Consider the following 15,257-nt stretch of genomic DNA (forward strand, 5'->3'; position numbering starts at 1 on the left):
TCCCACACCCAGTAAAACCTGCTTTAATACGCGTGAGTCCTCGACCAGCCCCGCTGCACACTGCTGTCAGAAACTGTGGGACACGACATGAATATCGTCACCTTCCTAAAATAATGGCCTAAGTCATGTTTTGACAAAAATGTTTTTTTTGCCTAAATCACCCCCTCATGATGCTGGCCACCTCTGGTAAAATCGCCTGAATCCTCAGTTGAGGGGAACATGCAATTCTACCCCCGGTTGTATAATGGCCTATGTCAAAAGTGTGACTCTTTTGTTGAGTTTTTTGTGTTTCCTGAAAAACCTGAAAAAATGACTTAGGCCATTATTTTAAGAGGGTGTCGATATTTAACATTTGGATGTTAAGAAATTTATAATATATAGTTAATATAACAGTCAACATTTTTCTTAGTGTTTGGAGCCATAACGCAGAGGTGAGCCACTTAACGCCGCCACAGGCGTGTGTCTCTTAGCTGGGCAGAGCTGCACTGCGGGGGGGCGGGGGGGACCGTGTCAGCAGTAACGTTAGCAGGGCAGGACCACAACTGTCAAGAAGGGGACGGACGTAGGAGTCCTACGATAGCAGCCTGGTGGGACAAGATATCATTGTTTTAGCACCTCTACCTGTCGTCGAGTTAGGGCCAACCTCATTGTTCAAACTTAAAACATCCGCAGCTACCGAGTCGATAGCCGCCTGCCTGGCTATCCTGCCAGCCGGTCAGCCCTTGCTAGGAGCAATAGCAGCTAACTTAGCTTAGCTGACGGCAGCCAGGCTACCCGGGAAGAGCTCGCAACATGAGGCTGAAAGTCGGATTCATTTTACGGAGCTTGCTTGTAATTGGGACGTTTCTTGGTTTGGTGGTGCTCTGGTCCTCTCTGTCACCGAAACCCAGCGACGAAAACCCCTTCGGAAAACGGGTGAGTGAACTGCAAACCGGTAAATCCGAAGTGTCGAAAGCGCATGTAGCGTGAACGGCTATCGGCGCTGCTAGCATAACTCCCAATACAACACATCTAAAGCACCTGGTACATTAGCTATGCAAACCCAGTGTGTGGGTGATGAATGGTAATGTCAGAGGGGTCGGAGGAGCAGATCGGTGCCATCGCTCCGATAGCGACCAGGTTTTCACTCAGCTAGCTCTCCTACACTGGTTGTCATGGAGATTGTTTCCTAGCTGCATTCATCCCTGTGAAGTGAATAGATGCCTTTCGATGAAAAACTACATCCTCCTTCGATTAGTACCAGCGCCTTTATTCACATGGTGCCGTGGAGGTTACAGTCCTAACCCACAAAGGTTCACACCAGGATGCAGATCCGCATATGTCGTCATGTCGGTATCATGGGTCCCTCAGGCGGAACTGAGTTGTTAGTTACCAGCTGAGCTCAGTTCAATTATGTCTCCCGTGTAAAAGTATGTCGACTTGAATCTGTTGTTTGCTCTCATCTCATCTGAGAAACAGGAACCAGCAAATGTTGCCATTTTTACAAAAAAAATGCCCGATGATTATTGGATTGTCATTATTAACTGACAACTGTAAAGTAGTGCCACCCCTTTCTACAGAAACTGTCACAACTGAGAACATTTGCTGCAAAGCAAAAATAGCGACCTGTTGGATAATGATGGGAGTATGAGGATGTACTTGATGTAGGATATCCACAGTGTATATTTTCCATTACCAACATAGGTAGGCGTGGTTAATACTGTAGAAACCACTACAGTATATCCACAGGTGTGATGCCACCTGTGGGGTGGAGGTGACAGTGGTGCAGTATGGTTTTTTTTCACATGGTGGCGTTTCTGGAAGGAAAAAATTATGACTTATTGAATGTCAATATTTTACATCAAAACATTATTATTGTAACAGCCTAAAAAAAACAAACCATCAAGACAAAAAAATAATTCGCAAGATTAAAATGGATTTTTATATTTACCCAATTTATCTAATGATATGGACATCAGATAGTATATGATATTGATAGATATGTTGTATAGGAATAATTGTCCAAGGTAGTGAAAGTTCACAAGAAGATATTTTACTTTCTTTTTTAAGCACATACACAACCAGTCAGAAGTTTTTCAATACCTGCATTTTACTAGTTTTTATTGAAATTTCAGGAACTGAAGTTCAGTGAAAAAACAGTGAAACACTGAGACACTGAATTGTGTAACTTTCTTTCTGATTCAGATTACTCATTGGTCCTCTGATAACTGATGTCACACGTAGTAATAGTCAGGGAAATGTGTTATCTATTACAAGCTACCTTTTTTAACTGGCCTTCAATAAACAGCAGAGTTATGAGTGTAGTTAAGGAAGAGCCTGGTTAATATTTGACTACCACAGCCTCCTATTTATTAATCCCTCTCAGTGTGACTTTAACACTCTATGGATAGTTTCGGACACTGTTGTTGTGGATAGTAACATATACAGATAAAGTACCTTTTAAAGGTTTGTTCATCAGCTTCATTTTCACCTAGATCTGCAAATGCAGTTCCAGATCTCCACACTTGACCCTTATAAGATTTCATGAAGGGATTTTCAGTGTAGATGAACCAGTGAGGGCTATAAATGAGGCTTTGATCATAAGATTATTACACTAACTGTCTATGGCTGATCGATCAAGGTATCAGTAATTGTTTTGTGTAAAAAACACAAGCTTGTGCTCAGAAGGAATATATATTGCGTCACCAGGTGGATGTGCAGCCATGTGAAAAATAAATGTTGTCGTCATGATTTTTATCAAAACTGATCCATTACTGATGATTAAAATGACTAAATATTGTGTGTAGACAGTGGTTTAGTCATGTAAGTTGCTCAGTTAGGGCTGCATGCTGTGTGAAATGTTTTCCGTGTGGAAATCAAGTCACTACCAAGTTTAAAACTTACTGTAGCTGCTGTATGAGCTGCCCACAGTCACACAAACTGTGACGTGAAGAGTTATTATTTTTCTTTAGTTCACTAGCTTTGGACATTTTATTTAAATATTCTGCTTGCAAATTGGTTCAATTGCATTTATTTCCGAAGATATTCAGAATAACAGGGTTTTTCCTGGTCGAAAATTTGGCGGGGATGGTACTAAGCCGTACAACGGCGGCAATAAGATTAAAAAAAACCCAAAAACGTTGGCTTTAATATACTCTTTAATACACTCCTAATGACTTGGTACTTTTGCTTTGACTTCTCTCTTGCACTCTGATCCTCTCCTCCACTGGCAACTTATACTTGTGGCTGAGAACTAGGCCTACTTTCAGTCCTGACAAATTAACTGTATCTCGTCAGTAACATGAATTAACTTTTTTTTTCCCATATTAGAAGAACTAAAGATGTCTGCCCTCTGCACTGTTTAACCTGTCCTCGCGATTCTAACTTCTAACTCTTTTTAAAATAATCTATGAATGTATCGTTAATTTAGAGACATTTTTCAAGAAGCTGGTTGTGCTTGGATGTAAAAGAGATGATATTCATCTGTAGGGTTTGGATCAAAAATGGCGCCCGTTCATTTCTATAGCAGTTGATCGCCTGGCGCTTACCCCAAGAAAGTTTCTGGCTTCCGGGTTACTTCCGCGTCATGCGGCCTGTGGCTACCCGATCTGCGGACCTACCCGATTTGCTTCGCGCATGTGCAATACGGTCGGCCATCTTGGACAGAAAAGTACGGCAGCTCCGTTTGTACAAATATATCTTGGTTACCATGGTTACTACCCGACAGCATCTTTTAAAACACACACAAGTTTACACAGGGGATTTCTACCTGATAGCGTCTTTCTCAACAAAAACACAACAACTTCACACACGAAAATGAAGGATTTCACATGTTACATGCATTTGAAATACTTCCTTTGTAACGGTGTATTCAAACCGAGTGTCACTTCAAGGGAGCGAAGATGCTCGAAGGAAGAGTCCATGTCCATGACACATTGACCACAGATGGAAGTAGCCTGAACTGAAATGTGTGTTGTAAACCTATCCATTCAGCGACCTATTGTCATCAGATTCCTTTTATTTCTGTGGTGATCACCATGTAATGTTAGTATCTTTTCACAATCAATGTCAATAAAATAAAAGCAGTTGTGCGACCTATCTGTGCTTTTATGTTAGATGATATTGGCCACAAAAAAAAAGAAAAGGAAAAAAAGTGGTAATATATAGATGATGCGAAAATCATCAGTAACAAGCATTAAATGTCTAAACGAATCACAATAAAGTTAAAACCTCCATTTTAATAACTTTATTGTGATTACACAATAATATGTATACATATACACACACACACACACACACACACACACACATATATATATATATATATATATATATATATATTGGAGGTTATAACTTTATTGTGGTTTCCGTTTACGTATACGTAAAATTAGTGCCAGGCTGCATGGGGTGACTCTTTGTTATGAATTAGTTCATTACAATTCAATATTTCCACAACACTGCAGAATTTCAATGTTCACAAATATAGCTGTCACAGAACCCAGGTATTTTCATTAAGTACATTACTGTCCCAGACATTTGATTTGAATAAGATAAAATAAATCAAAAGGATTCTTAAAAAACAACAATAATGAATGCCATTGAACATTTAGCATACAGTATACTGAATACATAATGACGATGTAGGGAGTAAGAGAGACGATGATGGACGGTTCTTCCCCTCAGGGACCAGTGGGAGAAGGGGAGCAGGTTGCACCATCTCAGGCCACAACCACCAACGTGGACGTGAAGTCAGAGTTATAATTTTACCACACTGAGACAGTTTAAGCCATAAACTAAATGAATGTGGTTGTTGTGAGTGGAAGACAGGCTGGTGAACTTCAGTAAGGATGAGAGACTGCGGGCACACAGATCACAGAAAAGATCACCTGTCAGGTAAATGACTTACCAAATTAAAATTCACTGAAGAAAAGGAAGCTATTAAAAATCACTTACAGTGTCATATCAGTGAATCCAGTCATTACGCAGCTAATATATCGGCTAATATATAGATTAACAATTACGTTAGAAAAACAGGCCGACAAGTTTTCTAACTAACTTTTCCGTATGGCGTTTGCATCAACCTAGCAAGCATCTTCGTTCCTGAGGCAAAGCTCGACCGCGCGGAGAGTGTAGTACACACGGTGACGTCATCCGGAAAAAAAAAATCTTTTTTGGGCCGCCGTATTCCATTTCTTATAAAACGTTGATGGTTTGAAGAGCCACAAAATGTGGGCGCCGCCTCCTTCCGCAGGCAGAAAATCCAGCGAGTTAGTATTCTTCTTTGGCAATTTCGGATGGCTCTGCCTGATTCACAGATTACGATACAGCGCCACTACATTGCCGTAGTGGCGTACAGTTGCAGTTACAAACTTCAGATCCATCGAGTACAGAGAAAACAAATACTAGAATTTTATTGGGAGGCGGCACGAAATTTGACGGAGGTGGCCACTTCCCAATTCTCTATGCAAGAAAAACCCTGTTCAGAATAATGCACTTGAAAATTCAGGGATGCTAATAAGTGACTCTGACTCTTTGCATGACGATGATGCCCCTTGTCATTTTACAGTTTCCAATAAAAGTAATAATTTTCATAACCGGGAAATTTGGCCACTTTACACCATTCTGTATCCAAGGAAACATAAGTGCTGCTCACTGGTTGAATGCAGAAGAAATTCTTAATGTAACATTGTTTTTATCTGATGTAACTGAATCAAGGGTTGACACGAACCAAATGAATTGAATGGGGAGATTAGCGCGGACATCCAACGCTAAAGCTGACAGACACACAGGCCTGACATATTTGCTAACTCGGTCAGCTTGCTGGGCAGATAGTGTGCGCTGGTTGTCCGACACGTTGAGAGCGGTTCAGACTCAACCATACAATAAATGTGTGAGCTTTAAAACCTAATAATGAGCCAAATGAACTTGAAAAGCTCCTCTGCAGGATTGGGCAAAAGTGTTCATAATGAAACAGAACAGAATGATTTAGCCTTCACTTATCCCACCGTTAGTGACAAGCTCTTATCAGCTTACTGTCACTTAGTGTGAAGTTGGTCCAGAGCCATATTTAATCATATTGTGTTACTTTTCATTGCTTTGTCGCACCATAGTCTTCCATTATGTTTTTCTCTGATGTTAATGATGTACCTGTGAGTAATACACACTTCCTGCAGGATGACAGTCTGCTGCCCAAAGGAGACCTCGCAGATCAGTTTAAGCCTGTGGTGCCCTGGCCTCATGTGGAGGGGGTGGAGGTTGACCTCAACTCCATCAGACTCAAACATGGTGAGCTCCATTTTTTTTTAAAACACTGGGTAAAAAGCTCAGCTCCTACTTTGTCTAGAACAAGACACGTGGACCCTGCTGAAACAGGTGACATGTCACTGAACAGGTTGTGATACACATATTTTAACTGTGATTTTTACCAGCAAGGTCGTCAGACTGCTTCACTGTAACAACAACCATTCATCAGGAAGTAAATCCAGGCAATTATTAGTGGCTCTGGAAACTGTTGCATTTACTAAACACAGTGGCTTTGTTTTGCAATAGTGATCGTAGCTGCAGTTCAAGGTTTAATACAAGTTTTAACCTGTGTTGTCTGGAGCTAAATCATGTGGCTTCTTAAACCCACTACAGTGTCTGCAAAGTTTCTCACTTTCTCAAAGTGCTAATAATATAACAATTCACAATATACATATCAAACAATCACACTAACTATATAAATGTACTAAACTAGAGTACACAACAAAGAGTTTAATGTCTGCGCCATATCGGGCCACACGCGACAGAGAAAAACTGTATTATCCCCATTCGTTCCCAAATTCATGTAAATGCATCAACTACCCTTACAAAATCGATCTAGCATTTAATACAAATGTAGAGGAATAAGTGTATGTAATTATACAAGTGTTTCAAACATCACCAACCTGTGAAAACAGGAGAAAGAATGAGACAGGCGGCAGTGCTTCTGGTCAGTGCAGCTTTGCTCAGCAGAATGAGGAAATAAACAAGAGTCCATGCAAAGAGAGTCCTGGACCGAAGCAAAGCGCCATACTGCCTCTTGCAAAAATAATATTTTCAAAATAAAACAAACAAAATTACATAAATTAATCATAAACTTTGTGTGTATCACTAAAACAAAAGCCTTTTTCATTTTAGAACGGCGTTTTAAACTGAACACGATCTCCATCCAGATGAGTGTTTTAGGTCCATATCAGACATAATCTCTACTAACGCACCTGAAAGTGCACATCACATGACCATTCACATCCACTGGGGATGTGTGTGCCGGTGTGAACAGGAAGCAGATTGTCTACTCTGCAGTTGGTTGCTTTGTTGCAGAAAATGCAACAAACGAGTAACAGCGGTGGTGAAAAATAAGACCAGAGTTTTCATAGCAAGGTGGAACTCCTACTGAACGTAAAACATGGGTATGAGGCGAGCATGGCGGTGGAAAATATTGGGAGTCATCACAATGTTAATACAGCGATACATCAAGGTGGTACTGGTAGACCCAATCAGGAAGCGAATGTGGGTGTTTACATCATCGTTTCTGTCCGTCCAGACTACAACACAACAGAGTTTTCAAAATAAAACACAACCCCCACACAGTTTTCAAACTAAAACCAGCAGTGTTTACAGAACTCTCCTTTTTAGGGGCTCGAAAACTCCGGAGTCGTGAGGAAGTCAGGTGTAAACAATGTAAAAGTGATGTTATTTAATACTAAAGTACATTAGTGTGGATGTAGCCTCAGGATCAGGAATTGTTAATCATCATGGAGCTGAAAGGGTGACAGTCATCTCGATCGATTTAACAGTAGTTAAATCAGTACTACTTTTATCGATACCACTTATGGATCCGGTACTTTAGCAGTACTTTTATCTGTACTTTTTGGCATTTTGTAAGAGGAAAAAAAAGAAATTAAGAACAATATTAACATTGCTTATTTTCTCACATGCACTCGATAAACATTAACCCATTATCACCCCCCCTTTCCTCACATTCATCCTCTGTGACCTGAAACTGAATTTCTGAACGAAATTTCCGACTTGGAAAGTTTTGCCCCAGGTTTCGGTACCATCCCTAGTTCACAGTCAGACAGACTTTATATAACTGGAGATGATTTGGTTTCAGATCAATGAGAAAAAGAAGCTCAGAGTCACAGCTGAAGGCTTAAAGGAATCAATGGGGTTGGTTCACATCTCTGTTCATGAGTCCACCACCCACACATCATGGAGCATGGAGTCCTGTTGCCCTGGACACCACAGAGGAAGGGGGGGGGGGGGGGGGGGGGGGGTCAGTGGCAAAGTTTGCACCCAGGCTCATCTCTCTCTCCTGCACCTTCACAACAACTCCTCCCTGTCTAATGTTACTTGTCTAATAAGATTACATTAAAAGTGTGAGTAACGTAAAGCTAACAGCGTTATATAGTTTACACTCACATCACATCTGATTACAAGTGTGAACATTAAAATACTATTTTTTACCTAACTGTAGCGTGGTGCAGAGTGAAGCTGCCCTCCACTACACATTTAATTTGAAGTCTTTTATTTACTCCTGTAAAGAGCAAACATATACTTTATTATCACCGTTCGCCACACACACACACACAGTGATTTCGGACTCAAGTGTGTGCTCTCGTTCTCGGAACGTGTTCGATTTGAACACAGACAAATGATGAACATTTACACTAACATCCAAACGGTAAATAACGTCCGTTGTATGGCTAATCCGGACCATTTTCATCATGTACATTCAATATCAACTTGTTTTTCGAATACACAGTCAGCTAATCATGTATACCAAACATTGTCAAATTAATCAAATCAACCATATATCTATTTTAAGTTATTTATGTACTCTCCATCCTCCCACTCGCTTGCGGTAACTAAGCAACCAATCCCAACAGCCGTTTTCGGTACGTTACTTTCGCTGACCAATTAACGTTTATAAACAATATCACATATAACGGAACCGGGACCATAAACTACGACACAACATATTCACCCCTCACTTATACAATTCTAACTCTTTCCTTTCTTACCTGTAAAGAGCAAACATATACTTTATTATCACCGTTCGCCACACACACACACACACACACACACACACACACAGTGATTTCGGACTCAAGTGTGTGCTCTCGTTCTCGGAACGTATTAACGCGAGACTTCCCTTGTCCCTGAACACACACAGTGTAGCGAACGCGCTCATCCTGCTGGTCGGAGTTAGACACATACTGCTACATTCATATACATTTTTCAAACAATAAACAAACCTTTTCTTACCATAAAACACAGACAATTTTAACCACACTCTGAACCTGAGCTGTACAAAACGGAAACCATGTCAAACATGCAAACAATAACAATAATAATGTAAGTATATTAACCCACTGATGGCTCTGTATGCCACACTCTCCCCCCCAATAATAAATGTCTCCAGACATTTCAGATACCCAAGTGTACCTTTCACACATTGAATTATTTTATTTTTTTTTTTTCACTGAAAACATGGTATTACTTATTTTAAAGTGGCACTTGACATTCAATTCAATTAGTACCCATTTATCAAAGTATCTGACCCATTTCGGCCTATACCACTAAACATCAGTTACTGTACTCTGGACCCCAATTAGGTCAATTCTCAAATGTAACAGAACTCATATCGGCCTCAATTCTCTTAGTCTGTTACCAGTCTCTTCGTTTGTACGGTATCAGTTCAATATGTTTCTCCTGGAATTGTCTCTTCTTCACAGTCCATAGAATTTCACCATTCTACTTTTCAGAGTCCATTTTCTCTGAGCTAGAGTAATGTTCGTGTAATGTGAGTTCAACCCGTTACTCCAATGTCTAGTGATGCCCACGGTCGCCACATGACCGGTGGGCTGCAGGCTGGGGACATACTCACGACGTGTAGACTCTCAGCACCCGCTCCCACCCACGTCGGCTCACCCAAGGTGTTGTAGGTCAGCATCTGGGGACGGTGCCTGTGTCGCTGCGGGTAGTTGGTCATTGGAGGAGGATCAGGATCAGGATCAGGATCATCTTCCTCTGATGGCTCTTGTAGACTTTCCCCGGGCTCAGCGTCGTTTTCACCATCTCCATCAGCTATGACGCCTCTGTTGTCAGTCTCTGCCTCCTCTTGAGCAACTGTTGCATCTTCCAGATCTGGTGCTCCGTCTTGCATCGTCAGAGCTGGTGCAAACGGCTCTGCCTCTGGATTCAAGACTACAGCTTTCTGACTTTGTTCTTGGTCGTATGGGAAATGACACACCAGCTCAACTTCCTCACTGCTTTCACTGTCTGAGTCTTCTTCTGGTTCGCTGATTTGGTGTTGTCTTGTTCTTGTCCGTGTCCGTCTTTTCCTCTCTTGTTTTGCAGGGGCAGGTTCCGGTTTCTCTAAGGGCAGACTGTCACATGGGAGTAGGAGGTTCCTGTGCAACTCACGACTCTTACCTCCTCTCTCTGGTGCTACTTCATACACCGGGCTGTCACTGCTCCTTCTCTTCACCGCCACATGCACTTTGGTTTCCCAGTAGGACCGCAGTTTACCAGGGCCGCCCCTCTCTGACAGGTTACGCACGAGCACCCGTCCACCAGGTTGCAGGTCGGCTCCATGTGCTCTTCTGTCATAGCCTTTCTTGCCTCGTAGAGCTTCTCGGGCCGCTGTTTTGGATGCGATCTCATAGGCTTGTCGCATTCGATTTTGCCAGTTCTGTACATATTCAGTGTAAGTCTCTTTTGCCTCTCTGGACTGTAGGTTGAACAGCAGGTCAACTGGCAAGCGGGGTGACCTTCCATAGAGCAAATAGTAGGGAGAGAACCCTGTGACCCCACTGCGGGTGCAGTTGTATGCGTGCACCAGTTTTGTCAATGAGCTCTTCCAGTCAGCCTTTTGTTCACTTGTGAGGGTGCGGAGCATTGATAAGATTGTTCTGTTGAACCGTTCACACTTCCCGTTGCCTTGGGGGTGGTAACATGTTGTGTGGGACCCCCGCACGTCACAGCTCTTCTGTAGTTGGTCCATCAGCTGGTTATCAAATTCTCTCCCCATGTCATGGTGAATTCTCTCTGGAAATCCGACGCGAAGTGCAAAATCATTGAACAGTTTGTCAACAACAGTTTTGGCAGCCTTGTTTTTCGTGGCGTAGGCTTGGGCGAAACCAGTGAAATGATCAATCACAATAAGGATGTATTCGAACCCCTGTTTGCATGTCTCTAAGTGTAAAAAGTCAATGCATACAAGCTCACCTGGGCGTGTTGTGACAATGGTTGTCATGGGTGCACGGGTTGCTTTGTGAGGTCGCTTTTCCTTGAGACACTCACACTCTTGGGTAACAAAGTGTTCTATGTCAGAGTACATACGGGCCCAATAGAATCGATCTTGTATCAGGTTCCAAGTCCTCTCGACCCCAAGATGTCCCATTTCTCTGTGAAGCTCGTGGAATACTGTTTGACGATGCTGTTTTGGGAGAATAAGCTGTTGTTTCTCTCCTGCTTTCCTAAAGAGAATTCCCTCCTCATTGACATACAACTTTGTCCACTGTCTCATTAATACTCTGACGCCTGCCGGTTCTGCTTTGAGAGCTCTCCTGGACGGGTGCTGATTTTCCCTCTTATAATACAGAACTTGGCCTATGACAGGATCTCTTTCCTGACTGTCTCGTATCTGTTCTGGTGTCAGGGACTTGGTTCGAGGGTGTGCTCTCGCATCTCTCACTAAATCTAGGGTTTCTATGGGGACTGTTGCTACCCAGACCGGGGGGGTGTCTCCCTGCACGCAGACTCCCTGCACTGCTGCACTGAACACTTCCTGACCCACCTCCTCTGTACACTGTGTCATAAACGCATTTATGTCTAAAGGCATGCGGGATAGGCCATCCGCATCTGCGTTACTTTTTCCCGGCCTATACTTAATGGAAAAATCAAACTCGGACAGCTCACCCACCCACCTATGACCTGTAGCATTTAGCTTAGCTGTTGAGAGGATATAGGTTAAGGGATTGTTATCTGTATATACTACAAACTGTGGGGCATGATACAGATAATCTTGAAACCGTTCACATATTGCCCATTTTAGTGCTAAAAATTCTAATTTCCCTGAGTGCATGTGATAGTTCTTTTCAGGTGGCGTTAGAGTCCTGGACCCGTAGCCTATAACTACCATCTTGCCATTCTGTCTCTGATAAAGTACTGCTCCCAATCCCTCCTGGGATGCGTCCGTGTGGAGGACGAATGGTTGGGTCATCTCTGGGTACCCCAGAACGGGAGGCTCTATCAGCTTGTCTATGAGAGAGTTCAATGTCTTTTGGTGGTCCTCTGTCCACTGTATAGGAGTGTTAGGTGGGAGGTTACCTTTCTTCCTGGTGGTGGCCCTGACCTTCCCTCTGTTCAGTTGATCAGGTGTTGTTGAGAGCAGCTGGTAGAGAGACTGGGCTATTCTGGAGAAGTTTGGGATGTAGGTTCGGTAATATGAGAGGAATCCCATTACTCTTCTCAGCTCCCCCACTGTTGTAGGCGCTTTCTCCTTCAAGGCCTGGACTGGGGCCACCTCAGATGGGTCCATAGTGTAGCCTTCTCCAGACACCAACCGTCCCAGAAATCTCACCTTCCTCTTCAACACTTCGCACTTGCGGGGGCTGAGCTTAACCCCGTGCTCCTGATATCTCTGTAATACAGTCCTCAGGTTCTCAATGTGGTCTTCCAAGCTTGGGCTATGGACCAGATTGTCGTCCAGATACGGTTGACACATGACATCTCTCAAGCCACGCAAACAGTCTTCCATGTTCCTCTGGAATTCCGCGGGCGCTGCACTCAACCCAAACGGGATTCGGACCCACTGGTACAGGCCCCAGGGGGTTATGAAAGCGGTCAGGGGCTGGCTTTCCCTGTCCAGGAACCCCTGGTGATAAGCCTTCCCCTGGTCCAGTACGGACAACCAGGAGCTGCCAGTGAGAGAGTCAAGCATGTCTTGGATTCTGGGTATAGGGTGGCGATCAGGGACTGACTTTTTGTTCAGCTCCCTGTAGTCACAACACAATCTTAAAGTTCCATCCTTCTTTCGCACACACACGACCGGTGAGGCGTACGGAGAGCGTGAAGGAGTAATCCAGCCCCGATTCAACAAGTCCTGGATATACTCTTTCACTTCCTGGTGTAGTGGCTTTGGGACTGCCATGTACGTTTTTCTTACTGGGGTGGTGTCGTGCAGTGTGATGTGGAGTTTCAGTGAGGGGATCGAGCCGATGTCGTCATCGTCGTATGCAAACGCGTGACACTCCTCTCTCAGCAACTGTTTTGTGATCCTCCTTTGCTCCTCGTTCAGGTGACTAAGGTCGACCGGAGGGTCCCACCAGGCGGGTTTATGTTTTTTTGATTTGTCACCGTCTGGGGCTGATGCTGTGTTATTTGGTGGCTTTAATCCCTGTCCTCTGGTTATCTGTTCAACACTGGCCGCGTAAGCAGTTTTGACCGTTTGCAGGTGACCAAAAACAGTGCGTGGGGTCAGGGTTACACTGTGTTTGTTTGTGTTGGCGATGGGGACGGGTATATAACCTGACCTTTTACTGGGGACACTGACTAGACCCTCCTCTATCACTACGCCCTCTGGCAATGTCGGCTCTTCACTTGGGACTAGAAGTAGGTCTTGGCCATGATACTGAGCCCCAGTGTTGGCATTAACATACACTGTGGTGACTTGTTCAGCGCCTAAAGTAAGTGTTCTGTTACCTGTGTGTACAATTCCTACATCTTCCTCACTAACAGGGGCATGGATAAGCTGAAGCACTGCTTGTGCTGTCTTGACTGTTATCTGAAAGGCTTGACACACAGTATGGATGGTCTCTGTCTTTGCTGTCTGACTACCCTCTCCTGTTATTTCTTCTATCACATTGTAGCCAATTATGGGCTCTGCTGCTACGTTTGGGTCACTTGACACTAAAATAGGTACTAGAAGTGGCTTTGTCATGGCGGATTCTTTCCCTAGTCTAAACTCTACCTCCACCCAGCCCATGAAGGGGATCTCAGTCTGGTTGGCTGCCACTCCCAATAAAATGTCTGAGCCCAACAGTTCACTGAGAGGTCGCACCGTGCTGTGTGGTAAGTGCAGCTTTCTCCATTCTTCATTAATGATGGTCGCCTGAGCGCCTGAGTCCCATAATGCTACTACTGGAACCGTGTCCAGCGTGCAATGGACAGTGTGTCTCTTTGCAATCAACTTGATGAGTCTTTCCTTGCGTCGTGGTGGGAGGTAGTTGACTGATGACATTTGAGGCGCTGCAGGAGGGGGAAAAGGTTGCTGCATGTTGAGACTGGATGATTCACGGGCTACCGAGGGTCCCGGCTCGGCAGCCCAGTCTCGTTTCCCTGCTGCTCTCTGGTCCGCCGACATCCTCTGGAGAGATGCCCCTCTTGCCCACACTTAAAGCAATGTCTGCAGGAGTCACCTATCTGAGCTTCCTGACATGCCCTACAACCCCTGGGCCGACTACGGCTGGGTGTGAACATTTTCTCTGTCGGTCTAGCTTGTGTGGCCTCCACTGTCTGTAACATCAACTTTTTAAGTTCTAGAACCTCAGCCTTGAGTGCTTCAATTGGGTCTGTCTCTGTTTTGGGTCCCTGACTTTTCTTTCTCTTCCCCCCTGCTTCACGGTGAGTAACAGTATCAACTGCCGCCGCTGAGGCGTCAGGTGAATACACCTCCGCCTGCACTTCACTGACTTTTGGGGGCTTGTTTATGACTGCCTTTCTCAGTTTTTGTTGTCTCTCCTGTTCTAAGTTTGCAGCCTCACTGATTCTCTCAATTAACACCTCATCTGTGACAGTACGGTTACTGAGATAAGGCTTGAGCTGGAACTTAACCGCATCACTGTAAAGACCAGTTTCTATGGAACGGAGGAATTTTCTCTGAATTAGTTCTGGACTAAACTGCTCACCTTCCTCACCTCCATCATCATCACTGGACTTTCTCATGCTCTGAATAAGAAATTCTGTGCTGACTCTTTTGGATCTTCTGTCATGTTCATCAGGCGATGCAGTAAGTCGGAGGAGGAGTCCACTTTGTAGTGACCCTTGAGTATGGTCTTGAGGGTGTGCAGCGTCAGCTCTCGCTTTATTTCCAACATCTCCCGCAGATGAAGACCTGGGCTCACAGCACGTGTGACTGCTTCAATGATCTCCGCTTCTCCATGTCCTTTCCGCTGTCCAGACTCGATCTGGTTGATGAGGCTTGTGTAGGACAATTTATCCCTTTGACCAGCTTCCCCAATCTGTCCAAT

At 43.9% G+C, this 15,257-nt stretch overlaps 1 protein-coding gene across 2 annotated transcripts in view; it reads left to right on the forward strand.

Moving 5' to 3' along the window:
- The first annotated feature begins 508 nt into the window (after positions 1–508).
- Positions 509–15,257, forward strand: part of galnt7 (UDP-N-acetyl-alpha-D-galactosamine: polypeptide N-acetylgalactosaminyltransferase 7) — a 37,230-nt gene continuing 22,481 nt past the window's right edge. For both annotated transcript variants that reach the window (XM_056371458.1, XM_056371457.1), the window contains exons 1-2: positions 509–915; positions 6,153–6,264. In XM_056371458.1, the coding sequence (XP_056227433.1) occupies positions 793–915; positions 6,153–6,264 (235 nt within the window). In that variant the 5' untranslated portion in view covers positions 509–792. The remainder of the gene's footprint in view (positions 916–6,152; positions 6,265–15,257) is intronic.

Source organism: Seriola aureovittata, chromosome 3 (genome assembly GCF_021018895.1).
Source record: "Seriola aureovittata isolate HTS-2021-v1 ecotype China chromosome 3, ASM2101889v1, whole genome shotgun sequence".
In the NCBI taxonomy this organism is placed as follows: Eukaryota; Metazoa; Chordata; class Actinopteri; order Carangiformes; family Carangidae; genus Seriola; species Seriola aureovittata.